The 14,750-nt window shown below is 39.5% G+C and overlaps 1 protein-coding gene across 1 annotated transcript in view; it reads right to left on the bottom strand.

The window, feature by feature from the left end:
• The window catches only part of LARS1 (leucyl-tRNA synthetase 1), a 1,303,086-nt gene that overhangs the window by 1,071,493 nt on the left and 216,843 nt on the right, over nt 1-14,750 (bottom strand). Inside the window, exon 7 of the mRNA XM_044064023.1 lies at nt 3,971-4,083. Coding sequence (XP_043919958.1) covers nt 3,971-4,083 — 113 coding nt within the window. The remainder of the gene's footprint in view (nt 1-3,970; nt 4,084-14,750) is intronic.

Genomic DNA, 14,750 nt, shown 5'->3' with positions numbered 1-14,750 from the left:
CCTCCAAAGGAAATAAAGTCTGTGCAGTTCTTTTAAGGAGTTCAGACTGCGTCTGTTCCAACAGCTGTGTGGAGACAGCTGGGTCCCTTAGTACAGCCCTTTCTGAGGCTGGGTCAAAGAGCTCCACTGTCTGTGCTATCGGCTGCTATAACCATGTTGCAAAACCCATGGCTCCAAAACTTTGGCAACCAGCCCCACCATGAACAGTGTTAGACTGTAGTAAGACAGAGTGCTGTAATGTCATAACTTCACTGTTAAGGAACTAGCCAGAAATACCACAGAAAATAAGACTCTACCTCATAGTGATTTTAATTCTGAAAAGGGCTCTTTCTTCCTCAAACAATGAACAGGTCTGTAAGCAGCAGACAAAAATCTGGGGGATGTAATGAAAGACCATCTACCATTGTCACACCTGCTTCCTCTTGCGGAGAAAGTCAACCAGATCCTATAATAATGGTTACCAGGTTCTCCAGTACATGGTCCATTAGGCAGGAGTATAATCAAAGTGAGGCAGAGAGTTAAGGGACTTCAACTCCAACATGCCAAAATACACCCTTCTTGACTATTCTTTCTAGTCCCTCAAAGACCTCACCCTGTGGGGAGGTGGAAAGGTACCAAGGTGTGTAGGTCCCGTTTTGGCACATATCACTCAAAACATCTGCCCCTGACATACTTGTTGAAGACCTCACTTTACTCCACAGTAATTTTTCATTAGAGAAGGTGCCTGCCTTCTGAGAGACAATAGCAGAATTTGGATGCTTCCACACTACAAAAACAGAGCACTTGACAAAGGCCCCATGAATGGGATAACAAAAGCTTCTTCCTTCTTATTGCCCAGACACAGTGAGAAGTTTCTATGGAGAAAAGATGGAAGATGGATGTCAGTTCATATAAGCCTTAGGCCTCTCCAAATGAAGGATCATCTGAAGTAGCAGGGTTAGTTTTTTTTTTTTTTTTTTTTTTTTTTTTTTTTAGTAAAATGTATGGCATCTTACTCCAAATTAAAGCTGAAGTGAAAGAAATACTGTGGATGCTGGAACATATGACGGCCACAGGAATATAACTTGATAACTTAATCCATTATGGCATCAACTGCAAGAAGTTTTCCACAGCAAATGTTGGCCTGCTAACCAACTAAAGAAATAGCAGAAAAGAATGTCGTAAACACACTGTCTAGGCTCACTCTCCTAGCCTGGTATACAATGCCATGATATGTGCTGATGGGCACATTTTTTGTAGTTAAGGGTGATCATTTTAGGCATGCAGGAGTGGAAAAAAACTAAGTTGGAGCATGTGTGTGACATCACGCACTATGCATGTTAACAAAACTCCTCCAACACTCATTCACAACCACATTACTGAACAAAAGGCAACCTATTCTGCAAATGAGCTATAATTAATGGCCTCCACTGTGAGGTTCCTTGGAGGCAAGCAGAAACCCTTAACTCTCTACTCTACCAGACTGGCACTAGCCACTTGTTCCCTCCCATATTCTGCTCCCCTTTACCACAGCTGCAATCAGGATTCCATGCCTTTACATTACACAGCAGGGTGAAAAATGTAAATTTTATCATTGGACTTTTCTGGACAAAAAATAATTTATCAGTACAGACCCAACTTGCCTTTGTGATGTTCTAAAAAGCATTTACTAAGAGCAAGACCACCCAATGCATTTCCTCCTGCACATGGCAGGCTTTTTTTTTTGTCTATTTTCTATGAAGCATGTACAAGCAAAGACAATTTAACTATCTGCCTACTGGAATGTCTTGACAATTTCATTTAGATCGGTCTGCAGCGGTCAGATGCCACAGATTACAACTACACCTTCACCATCCATGTCAAGGGAATCTATGTTGTGTGAGAAGTACATCAGAGGTTTCAATGAGAATGGTAGAGCAAGATCTGAACCCAGATTTTCCTTGTAGCTTGGTATGAGAAAAAGGAGGAAAACAATTCAGGCCAGAGCTGAATGAGCCTTTAAACACAGCTGACTTGCATGAGGTCTAACAGCTGTTAAGCAAATGCCTGGGAACCAGCACTGGATGATCCAGCACTCGAGTCAGCTGAGACCAGGCGAGTGGTGATATAAGGCAAGTAAATATAACCGCAATACTTGCAGCTGAGCAAAGAAGGAATGGTCTTCTGGAAGGTTATATGACACTCTGCAAGGGCAGTGCTTTAGCTAGAAGACTGTAATCAATAAAGGCAGCAATGAGGACACCAATATGTGAAAGCAAATGTGCTACTGAATCATTACTAATGAAGGGACGATGACAAGGAAAATTACATGCAGTAAAATAAACCTGGTACAACTGTCATCACTTGCAGGGATTGTTGTATCCTGCGTATAAAGCTGCATCAATAACTATAAACCACAAAGAGATATCAAGGTATACAGAATCAGAAAGATACAGTCAGCAGTAGACAGCTACCATTAGTTACACACAGCAGTTGCATAAAAATATTTACTGTATGAACTCCCCTTTCACATGGGTACACTTGAGCCTCTCAGTGCCAAATTCATTACTGGTATACATCTGGTAGATGAACCAGGCACACCACTAGTAGACAGCTACCATTAGTTACACACAGCAGTTGCATAAAAATATTTATTGTATGAACGCCCCTTTCACATGGGTACACTTGAGCCTCTCAGTGCCAAACTCATTACTGGTATACATCTGGTAGATGAACCAGGCACACCACTAGTTACACTTTTTAGATGTTTTCTTAGAAACATCCTGTAATGAAATAAGCTGTAAGGAACTACAGGGAAAATTACTGGATATTTGTACTTCCACATGGCTTTGTATACGATTCAAACTTACTCTTGAAATGTATGTCCGTGTCCTGTAACATCCTTGTTTGAAAAGGTGGAACACTGGTGAAGCAACCCTGCAATCAGCACACTAAGAGACACTTCCTTCCATCACAGTAAATACATCAGTTAGGAAGAGTTTTGTAAGGGTCTTCAACATCTTAATCAGGTAGGTTTATTAAAGGCTTTTGTTGATTCAAAGAAAAGCGCTTGCTCTCCAAACAGAGTATATTAAAATGTGGGACTTGTTTCCCCATCAAAACCATTGATAAGCTTTAGTGAAGCCACAATTATTAACACAGAAATAATAGTGAGTGATTTTTTACTCAAGCAATACCAGACTGGGTACAGCTCTATCCCATCCAAATGAAAGAAAGAACTATTCATATACCCTTTGATACTTGTCAGGTAGAAAATAAGTAGCAGAAATCTCATTGGTGCTGTAAGCACATTTCCAGAAAATGCTGCTGCTGAAAGAAATGCTGGAAGAAATCAGCAGTTATGCTACTTCACCCAAAACATTCTTGATGCTCCAAGTTCTGTCAAATATACAACTCACCAGAGACTAAATTATGACTTACATTTTTCTGGACCCAGGTCAATCCAAATTTTCACATGCAATACTGTAGCTGTAATACAATATTTGAGACTCCACTGTTTGAAACAGGGGCATACAAACTATATGGAAGAGAAATTATGCTAAGCAAAAGGTCTAGAGTCCAAAAGGGGAACAGTAGAATCGCACAAAGACCTTAACTAAGCAGGACAATACAAATCTATACTCCAAATTTCCAAAATTCACAGGACTCTAGGACAAGGATACATACCAGAAAGCTCAAAATCATTCACAAAATGTAACCAGCAATCTTCTCTGTGATTCTTACTTAAGATGGCTTTGCTCCAAAGGCTTCAGTTAACTCTTGTTTTAACCCCTTTCTTAATTACTCAAGGAATGAAATGACAAATGCACCTTAACCTGTGATGGGACTACATACTACAAAAACAGATAATTAAAAGGTAAGTTGTGCTAAAATAAAAAGGAAGCTTGGCTAATGAAATACAATAGACTTGATACAAAAAAAACATACAGCAATAATACGCAAAACAAAGGTCCTTTTAAACAAGACAGAAGTAGAAGACAGAAATACTTGCCTTTTTCCAAACTTGACTTTGTTCCTTTCTTTTAAAATTACATACTGCCAGCGCACAAAAGAGTCATAAAATGGATTGACATCAGTAGTGATGAAGGATCTACGCCAGTCCACCTGAAAAGAAAATTAATACAAACGAATCCAGCAGAAACGTAGTTTACAATTTGATCATAACTGCAATTTAATATTTATGTCAATATATTTAGATAAATTTACAACGGCGAAGAAATTTCAGCAAATATGGGGTGCACATCAATGACATGAATCACAGTTTCAGAGCGGCAATGAATACTTAGCCATATCCAAGCAGCTGTTTCTTCATTCTGCCAATCTCTTATGCTTGCATCCCAGACTTAGAGTCAAAAATCAAATTATACATTGTAAAATAGCAAAACTCATTTCTATTCAGTTTTAAATTTCCAGTTTTACTAATTTACAAACTTTTCATCTAAACAATTATATCACTCCATTTATCCATAACCCTTTTTTTCCCCATTCTGGCACGTGTTCTATAAAAAAACAGAAAATTAACAACATGTAAACCCCAGGAGCCTTTTCAGAATTGTCTATACATTTTTTTTTTATTTCTTGTGTACACTCAACACTACAAATGTGTTTCTGCTTTCTATAACTCCATCATGTCACCCGTGTTACTCATAATGCACCAAAACACAATACTTTGAAAACTAGAAAGACCTTAGTAAAAGTACCAAGTAATCCTAAGTTGTTTTCAATGGACATTCTGTGAAGACTTCTTAAAACTATACACTAATTGCTTACAAACAGCAGCTTATTGTTAGACATTGCAATGCTGTTGTCTAATTCCAAGTACTTCTGACTTCAAACACTCACTACCACACCAGACAAGCTCCATGACCTGCCTAGGAAAAAAAAAAAAACTTTGCTCCCCAGAATCAAACTGTTACAGGTCTATTCCATAAGAATATTATTGTTTACTTTAAAAAAGTATTATTGCTTACTTCAAAAACTACCTAAAATGAATGCCAATGCCGTACTCAAACTTTGCAAATTAAATTATTAGAACTGCTCTACTACAAACTTGCAAGTGGAAAAGTGGTTACATTTTTTGTTATAAAAGTGCTTGCATTTTTACACTGAATGAACTAGAGAATGGTGTGCAGAGTACTATATGCATTTCTTAGCTTCATCTGCATTGCAATATATATTATACTAATCAAGTATCTCCAAATCGCAGTCTGTAGGAAGCACAATACTTTGCTAGTGTACATTTATTACAGAGAATCAGCTTAACAATGGTAGATGGCTAACATCCTTCATTTGCACCACTGTTAACCTTTGTCCTCAATGTCTCCGATTGTTTTCATGATGTTGTCGACTCTGTTTTTTATTCCCCTCAATGATTCTCAAAACTATTTTATTACATTTGCTTTTAATATAGTAAGCTACATGGAAAATTTCGAAGTTAACAAAATATAAGTCAAATTATGCAACATACAGGTATTGGAAAAGATGGAAGATTTCATTATGATGTGGAAATGTCTTTCTGGAATTTGAGCAATGGTCAAAAATGTCCTCTTTTTTTATGTCAGCACTTGTTTCAAGCAATTCATGCTCTCCCTTTTAAATCCTTCTTTATGGATATTAGAAGTACAGTTGCTCAATTAATTAGGCAAAAGGGAAGACCACATATAGTTCATGATAAACAGACTGTTAGCCAATGCTATATTTCTTACTGTGTTGGAAAGCCTTAAGACTCTGAATGCTTTGCAAGTGGTTATGCTCTTAGTTATATTATGGGCTAGAAGGATTTAACAGCAGCATCAGCAGTGAATAAGAAGACATGCATCCTCACCTGATTACCCCAACAGGCAATATATTTTAGATTTATGAAGCTAAATTGGGACTGTGGACAAGATACTTCTATTAACTTCAAACCAAGTGAAGATGTTACAGCCCCATAAGAGTGGGCTGGAGGCGTATGAGCCTTCTAGGCAAAAGGTTTCGGTGCTACATCTGACAGATGACCTGCAATATTAACAGAATGTTAACAAAGACATTTTATTTTGTGGGACATTTTTCAGGTTGGGTTTAATGCAAAATGAAGGACATTCTGGTTTTTGAAGCTCTGTGGGATGGATTTACTTATTTAAGATATCACTTTTTCCGCTGGAGAGACCAGAATTGTTTAATTATTTAAAAAAGAACAGCATCCAAAAACTGAAAATGCTTTTCAGTATATCTTGCTAATGTCACCAACAAAATAAGTAGCTATTTTCCAATTTGTTATACCCCAAAATAGCCTGAATGGAGCTGTCATGGGTAGCATGTTTTTGTTCTACAGTCAATGCCTTCGCCTCACTGATGTCATATTAGAGATACTGAGATAAATCCCTATGATGACAGGATCATTTACTGTGTTTCTACTCTTATTAGCTTACAACAGTACTGTGACTGCCTACTTCTGACTGCCAGTATTACTCCATATTATTCATTACTTTACTTTAACTTTTTATTAGTGGCCATCGCTGAAACATTTAATGTTGGAATGTCGGGCTTGAAAATGTAGCTGAGGTAATTGTTTTTTTGAAAGTAACAACCATAATTCACTTGAGAGAAATATGACCCCTGTGATTAATAGGAGTCACCTGGCCTGAGTTGGTTTGTGTTGTATTCATAGTTTTTAAAACTGTAGCTAGAATTACAGACTTTGATGTTAATTTTCCTTTCCCCAATACAAACAGACTGGTCTTAACCAAACAATGTATGCAATGCAAAAATGCTATAACAAAATATCAGAAAAAAACATGCACTTTTACAGACAATATAGTACAAAAAAATATACAAAATCAAACATTGACAGAAAATCAATGGAAGAAAATGAAAATATTTCTCTCTGTGGCACCCAGAGTTTGACTAAAGGGAACAACTTTATACTACGAAAAAAATGAATAACAACACGCAGCCTATCCTTAGTTCAATTGCAACTAAAAACTAAGCTTGAAATACTTGTTTTTTTTTTCAGACCTCAATTTACATAACTTAAATGAAGTGTGATGCTAGCAATCTATGACTGATGGGGCACATTTAAATGCCACTGTTTAAGAGCCATTGTTTTTTAAATGGCTCTATATTTGGAATAAGTGACCTAACCTGATTATTCTGCCACTCTTGGTACCCTTCATGATGTAAAAGATGATGAGACATGTAAGAAAAAAAAAGTCACACAGAAATAAGTTCAGACATAAGTGGAATAATTAATGGATGATGATGCTTTTTCTTTAAACAATGTGTCTAATAGTGGATTACAAGGAAATTAATCACTTTTGGAAAGAAAAACTTGACATATGGGTGGAGTTCTCCCTTAAATGTACAGCATGATAAACCATGTCAATATCTGTGAGCAACTCCATAGGATAACCTTAGGAGTAAAGGGGGGGTATCAATGATCCCAATTTTGACGAGCTGGGAGAACTTGATACAACTCCATTTATCAAGCATAGCACAAAAATGTGTGCATGCTATCCAGACATACCCCACAAAGTTTCAAGAGTTCAAATTTGTCTTCTGGGAGTGTCTAATTAATTATTTCTATAGCCTTCATAACTTCCGGTGTACCATCCTGGTTATTCAGAGGAGTATTGGCATCACTGGCTAGATAAGCTTGGTACCGTGACCCATATCTTTTGGGAATGTCTAAAGATACAGCAAGGACTGGTGCAAATCCTTTCGTCAATACCCTGGAAGATACAGAAAAACGGGAGTGGTAGAAAGAAGCAGAAATGAAATGGGTCCATCCAGCTCCTTAACAGACATGCAAGATAGAGAGTATGTTTGCATAACACAGACATTGGGTCACCTTGACTTATTAAAAGATACAGTGCTTTAGGACTGAAACTACTTTTGTTGTTAAAATTCACCTAGGATCAAAAACTACAAAACAGTCTATGTGCTGTGCTTCTCTGGAACCAAAACAGCAGCTTATTTTTTTAAAACTTAAAACATACTATAATGTCTTCTTTTTTCAACAGCTGTAAGGCAAAACTCCCTTTCCAGACCATTACATTATCACACTAAAGGAGGTTTGTATATCTTTATACATCTATTTGCTGTACTACATAGTCACCCAAGGTTGGTAGGTTAGTGGCAGAGTGATCAGACTAAACATGGTTCACTGGACAAAGTAAACTCTGGATTTTTTGTATATATCCCATGTGTCTCCACTACATAAGGTTTAAAGTACTATACAGTGGAGAAACTAGATTGTCTGAGTCTTTCTTGCACTTATTTTGCATACAAGGATAAACAGCTTCTCTTCAATTAAGAAGCAACTTTTTACAGGATGATAACACTAACAGTTTCTTTAATAACATTTGTTTTACAGTTACGTTGCCTTTTTCTTTTATATTATTAATATCAAGTATACAATGTCTTGTAACTGAATTATCATACTTAGTTTTTAAACTTGTCTGTATAACTTCAGCTTATATTGTTTTGTAATAATAGAGAGCTTTAGCTTATATTGTCTGTATTATTAAGGAGCTTTTCTCCCCGGGACTCTGCTGAAAAAGGGCAGTGGCTCATGCAGACATTCCCAGTCAACAAATGTAAAATAAAATTAAATAACTACATAAGCAAGCATGTTATATGCTATACAAGGTCAGCAAGACCATGACTGATTAACCTGATATCCATATTACCTTGAGTATTATAATGGATACATCTTGCTCCATTGTACAATCTCACAAGTCAGTCATCAAAACAACAAAAATTAAAATGCAGCATATGCAACAGACTCAAGACACTGATCTGTCTTGTCACTCTCTTCTAATAGTAAATTATTTAAAAACTGAATAGAAGTCTTAGTATATGATTTTACAATACTGTCAAATTGTATTTGTCGTGCTATTTAAATTATATTACTATTCGCAGTGTTTCACAGCATATGCCAATACTCCATTTCCCATTAGCTCTAAAATTCTCTCTTAATGGATAACTTACCGCACTGCTTTATTTGTCACAAGTGTAATACAGTCCTAGAAAAACATGGTAGCATGCTTTCCAAATGCTCTGCCAAGGTGTCTGCTGCTTAATTTAGAAACATGTCTACTCAGGATGCCCAATCCAGAAATATAGGAGGCTTTGGCACAGCTGTTCTACAATCGTATCTGAAGCTGTGCAAATTCTTGTCTTTGTGGGAACTCCAGGGGAAAAAGTAAGGATAACTGCCCAAATTACTATCTCCAAATCAGATGATAGAGCTTTACAGACTTCTGGGAAGTACCATAAAATCAAAGTTGAGGGAAATGTAATTGTTCAGCAAGACTTCCCACCCATCCCACATCTCCTTGGTTGTGTACTGGAGTTTCACTTCAGCCTTTTCTGTACTGAACATAGTTATACTGGTTTTACAGTGCATTACTTACTGATGAGGTAAAATGAATATCAAAAGAATCATGTTTTACTTAAGAGTTTCTCACTAAAGAAGAGAAATGGAATGAACTTAAAGCATAACAACTTAGATTATACATAGGGACAACACAATACAGTAAACATGAAATTTAAAGAATGTGCTAGCTAACGGAGACAATACACCTACACATGAGCCATGATCCACAACACTCCACAGGTAAATATGCCAATAAATAAGTATTTCTTGCTAAATGAATGTCAGTAAGTTTGATTTTTATGTACCAAAGATGCCACGTTTTGGAAGATGACTTTCACCCAAATGGCTAGAGTAAAATATTTTCTGTGTACATTTGGTACACAAAGAACAATTACAAGTTCTATAATAAGCATATAAGCATTTATGCCAATATGAGCAGGAATAGATTATAAGAATGAAATGTTCAAAAAAAAAAAGAAAATGAATATGATCTAATGTTTCTGTTTACCAACATTTTAAAACCTGAGTTTTTAACATACAAATTAAATGCACATATTCAGTTCAAATGCATTTTGTTCACAAGACAAACATGTTAAAAGAACATCCACTATATAAAAGGGAAAAGTGCTAAGAATTAGCTGAAGGTACATATAATGACACAGGTCTATATCATAGGTTCATAGGTTCATACTAGGCTATCTGCCCTAGGGCATTTATAAGCCTAACCAGAATGTGTTTGGCTTTCGCCACCCATTTTAAATTTATTTTGCTATGCCCTGTTTCGAGGTTAGTATACTGTGCCTCTGTCTAACAGTGACACAGAAGTGATACCCGGGGTAAACCTACGATCTCCCATCCACTCATCAAGATTCCTCTTGAAGAGAGTCAATGAGGGACTCTGCCTAACCTGGACTGGGATTTTATTCCAGAGTGAAGGGAGCCTCTGGGTTATGAATCTGTCCCTCCAGCATGTCCTATTTATTTCAGTGCTGAGGTTCAAGTCTCGAGCACGTAGCTCGATGGGATTTGGATTTTCTGAGGTGCAGCATGTCCATTAATTCCAGGTTGGACATGGCTTTATACGTCAGGCACAGATCGCCTCTGAACAGGCGGTATGCCACTGAGTAGAGCTGGAGTTTCTTTAACCGGGCAGCATATGGCATCTGTTTGAGCCCTTTGATCCTCTTGGTGAGGTACTTTTGGGGTCTTTCCAGTTGCTGCAGGTGTCTGGTAAGGTACATCCCAAAAGGGGCATTGTACTCAATTATGGGCCTGATGAGGGATGAGTAAAGAGGCACAATGACCTCCCTGATCTAGATGTGAATCCCTTCATGATTAGGTGGGCTATATAAAATGTTTTTCTAACCACTTTGGCCACGTGGCTGTCAAATGAGAGATTGCTATCAACTTGGGTCCCCAGGTCCCTAATTACTTCTTCTGTACTTAATGGATTACCACCTATGTGGTAATTTGTGGGCACTTTGTTTTTGCCAAGGGGATGACTATACACTTTTTGGCATTTAGCTTGAGGCCATGGCTCTGGCACCAGTTGCCTGTTTCTATGAGGCCCTTTTGGAGGATGCTTGTGTCGGCTGGAGAGTCGATTATGGCGCCCAGTTTGCAGTCATCTGCGAACTTGGTCAGCCACAGTCCTTCCGTGTTGGCCTGTACCTCCAAGAAATATATACCGAACAAGAGAGGTCGCAGGACTGAGCCTTGTGGGACATCACTTGTAACTGGTTTGGAGTCTGACATGGCTCCGGCAATTCTAACCATGTGGGGTTCTGTCCTTGAGCCAGTTTGCAATCCATCTAGTGACATAGGGGTTTATATTTAAGCTGGTGAGCTTATCTATAATGCCCGAGTGGGGTATTGTATCGAAGGCTTTCGCGAGGTCCAGGTAGGCTGTGTGGACCACCTTCCCCTCGTCAATGGCCTTGGTGACTGTTTCAAAGAAATCAACCAGGTTTAAGAGGCAGGATCTGCCCTTAACAAAGCCGAACTGGGTAGGATCCAGTGTTTGTAGGTCCCCAATATCTTTATTTATGAGGTCCATGATGATCCTTTCCATAGCTTTGCAGACCAAGCTAGTCAGGATTATGGGGCGATAGTTTCCAGGATCCGTTGAGGCACCACCTTTATGGAGAGGGACCACTGCTGCTGTATGCCACTCTTTGGGCACATATCCTGTAGTAAGGCTGAGATTGAACAGTAGTTTTATGTTTGCGTTTAGCTCTTCTTGGAGTTCATGTAGGACGCAGCCCGGGACACCATCTGGTCCCATTGATGCTGTGTTTTTTGCTTTGGAGAGGGCGGCTCTTACCTGAGCATCTGAGATGTCAGGGGGGCAAGCACTTTGCTGGGATAGATATTTGCCCTTTTGGTGGGGGGGGGGGGAGAAGTTCGCGCTGAACCTGTCAGCTAGGATGTTGGCAATGTCTGTGGGTTCGGTGTATTTTTTGTCATTTTGGACTAATTCTGAGCATATCTGGGAATTACCACCCAGGTTCCTAACATAACTAAAGAAAGCCTTATGATTATCCTTAGTGTCCTGTGCAATTTTTCTCTCGAAGCTGGCCTTAGACAATTTTATGTGTGCCCGTAGTTTTTTGCTAATACTGATCAGTGATGCCTTCCCTTTTTGGGATTTTGCTCCATCATTTAGTAGCTTCCTCCTTCTATTGTATAGTTTGTTTATGGCTGGGGTCCACCAGACAGGACGTCTGTCTTTGGAGGATTGGGTCTTGGTTTTATTTGGGATCGCATGATCCATGCATTCCTGAAGGTGTTCATAGAATGCATTTATAAAGGATTCTGCGGTCTGGGCCGTATTTTCCACAGGCCCGGGGGCTTTGAAGGATTCCACCTCAGTTTTGAGGAGTGTGAAATTTGCTTTAGAGAAGTTTTTCACTGTGGTTTTCTGGGCAGGGGGTGGGGTCGGGATGTGAATATCCAGTGAGATTAGTTTATGGTCTGTTCTTACCAGTGAGGGATACACTTCTGGTCTGGAGCATAGAGTCCCCATGTTGGTGATGATCAGGTCCAGTATGTTTTCCCCTCTTGTGGGAGTGGTAACAAGTTGTTCCATAGCATTTGAGTTTATAAATTCTAGAAACCTTTGGGCTAGGGTGTTGGAGCTAGAGTAATGCTCCCAGTCTATGTTTGGGTAGTTGAAGTCGCCCAATATAATGGCGTTTGGAGAGACCTTCATATTTTCCAGTGTTCTCAGGAAGACTGAGTGGGGTTCCTGGGTTTGGGAGGGTGGTCTGTAGCAGGCTATAAACTGGAAGGCAGTTTTACCCACTGTTAGTTGCACATGGATAGTCTCTGATGCTTCGTGCTTTGCCACCAACCTGGAGGTGTGGGTATCTTTGATGAATATCGATACTCCCCCTCCTTTTGTGGTTCGGTCCAAGTTTTGGGGCCGAAAAGCATGGTATGAGGTATAACCTGGTAGTGCTGGGGTGCTCTCGGGAGCCCTGAACCAAGTTTCTGTTACTGCACAGATATCGATGTTCTCCATGCTAAGGAGAGTTTCGAGTGCATCTTGAGGTTTAGACTTCTGGCGTTGAGTAGCATTACTCTTAGTTTCTTATCCCTTGTGATACCTATGGAGGTGGGTTTGTCTTTTGAGCCTTGCCTAAAAAGGCACTATGGGGGTAGCAAGAGCCTTTGCCAATATCCGAAAGGCCAGGGGTGACAGGTGCAACCCGTCCCTAGCGAAGCATCATGGCTTGTCGAGCATATCATCCCAAGCTGACAGGCATTGGATCCCCTTTGAATGACACCAGTACTTAAGCCAATTGTTGAAATTGATCATCTTGTCTTCATATTGTGGCATCATTCTTGGTGAGGGTAAGATGCTACTCAAGGTCAGGGTCATACCGGCCTGGTCTACATGCTCAGAGAGCTCCTTTATGTCTCTTTTCATGTAGTCAAGGGAGGTACGTCTCAGGTCATTCACACCAGCATGGACAATGACTGAGTCATATTTGTACTTGCCTTGGAGTGACCTGAGTGCTTGTGTTATGTGGCGGATCCTAGCGACCGACAGGCTGCTCACCGTGACCCTCTCCTTGTTCAGCCTGGTGAGCGGGATGTCAGTGTGCCTGACGATAGAGTCACCTATTACAAGTGTATCAGGTGTGTTGTTTAGTCTTAAGGGCTGTGACTGTTTGGCACACTGGCTTTGTGAGATATGTGTTGCACGTGTTTTGTTTTGGGGTAGCGGCTGCTTGGGTGTCTGCTTTGGAGGTCTCTGCTGCTTCGCAGATCTTTATTTAGAGCCTCCGAGTATGTTTTTGTGTGATTATGTGTTTGGTTTGCTGTCGTGGTAGGTCTATGTGAGACTGGAATTGTAGTGAGTGTGGTTTCCTTCTCCTCCTGACTGGTTATGCCAGTACTGAGTTGAGAGAGCTTAGCCTCCAGTTTGGCTATATGGTTGCATCTCTCACATGTGTTGGAATTTGTTGGGAGGAGGAGAGGGTTGTCTGTGTACATGAGGCAGTTGTAACATTGCCTCAAGATTCCCAGATTCACCAGCTGGACCGGAGAGGAGATTGACAACTGACCTTTGGACATGCTAGAATAATATTGGGAATTCCTTAATAATTGAAAACCAGGGCCAGTGGGGAGTGAGGGTGTAGTGCTTTTAATTTTTAGTGCTGACTTATATAATTGCTTTAGTGAGCAAGTGCCAGCTAACTTAAGTGCAATGTGTTACAGGTAACTTAAATGCAAAAACGACAAACAGTAACTTTCTTTCAAGTGAAACAAGGAAATAAGTACAGTAAGCAATGCAGATATCACTAGTGATCCACAGTAGCGCTGAGAAGCCGCGTATTAGGTGGAATTAGCGTTCCAGTGAAATAACAAGCAAACAAACAACAAGCATATAAACAAAGCTAGATTCAGCAGGCCTGGATCTAGTCTATGCTACAGCAAACAAGGTGTACCAATTTCAGTAAGATACAGTTCAAATATTCAGGCACTATAAACCTTTAACCAGAAATTCCCAGCTCAGAAGAGCAGAGTCCAGCCTCTTCTCCCACAAGAGTGCAGACCACAAACCTTCTTAATGTAAAATAACTGGCCTGAAGCCCAAGTGCTTAAACCAGAACTAATATACTTTAAGAATAACAGCAGTTCCCAACTTAGAAGGATGAAAGCTACCTGTCCTGCCACCACAGTGCATGCCACAAACCTTCCTAATGTAAAACAACTGGTCTGAAGCCCAAGTGCTTAATCCAAAAGACTTAGAATGATAGCTACACTTTAATCAAGTTACTACCAAGCAGTAATAAATACAATTGAATACTTTAGAGAATGCCTGGATTAGTGATCAAGTTACACAAACAAAGCTAGATCCAGCAGGCCCAAATCCAGTCTATGCCACAGCAAACAAGGCACACCA

This window comes from Protopterus annectens, chromosome 2.part2, assembly GCF_019279795.1.
Source record: "Protopterus annectens isolate FY-2018-M chromosome 2.part2, PAN1.0, whole genome shotgun sequence".
Taxonomy (NCBI): domain Eukaryota; kingdom Metazoa; phylum Chordata; order Ceratodontiformes; family Protopteridae; genus Protopterus; species Protopterus annectens.
This window is presented reverse-complemented; position numbering and strand designations above follow the sequence as displayed.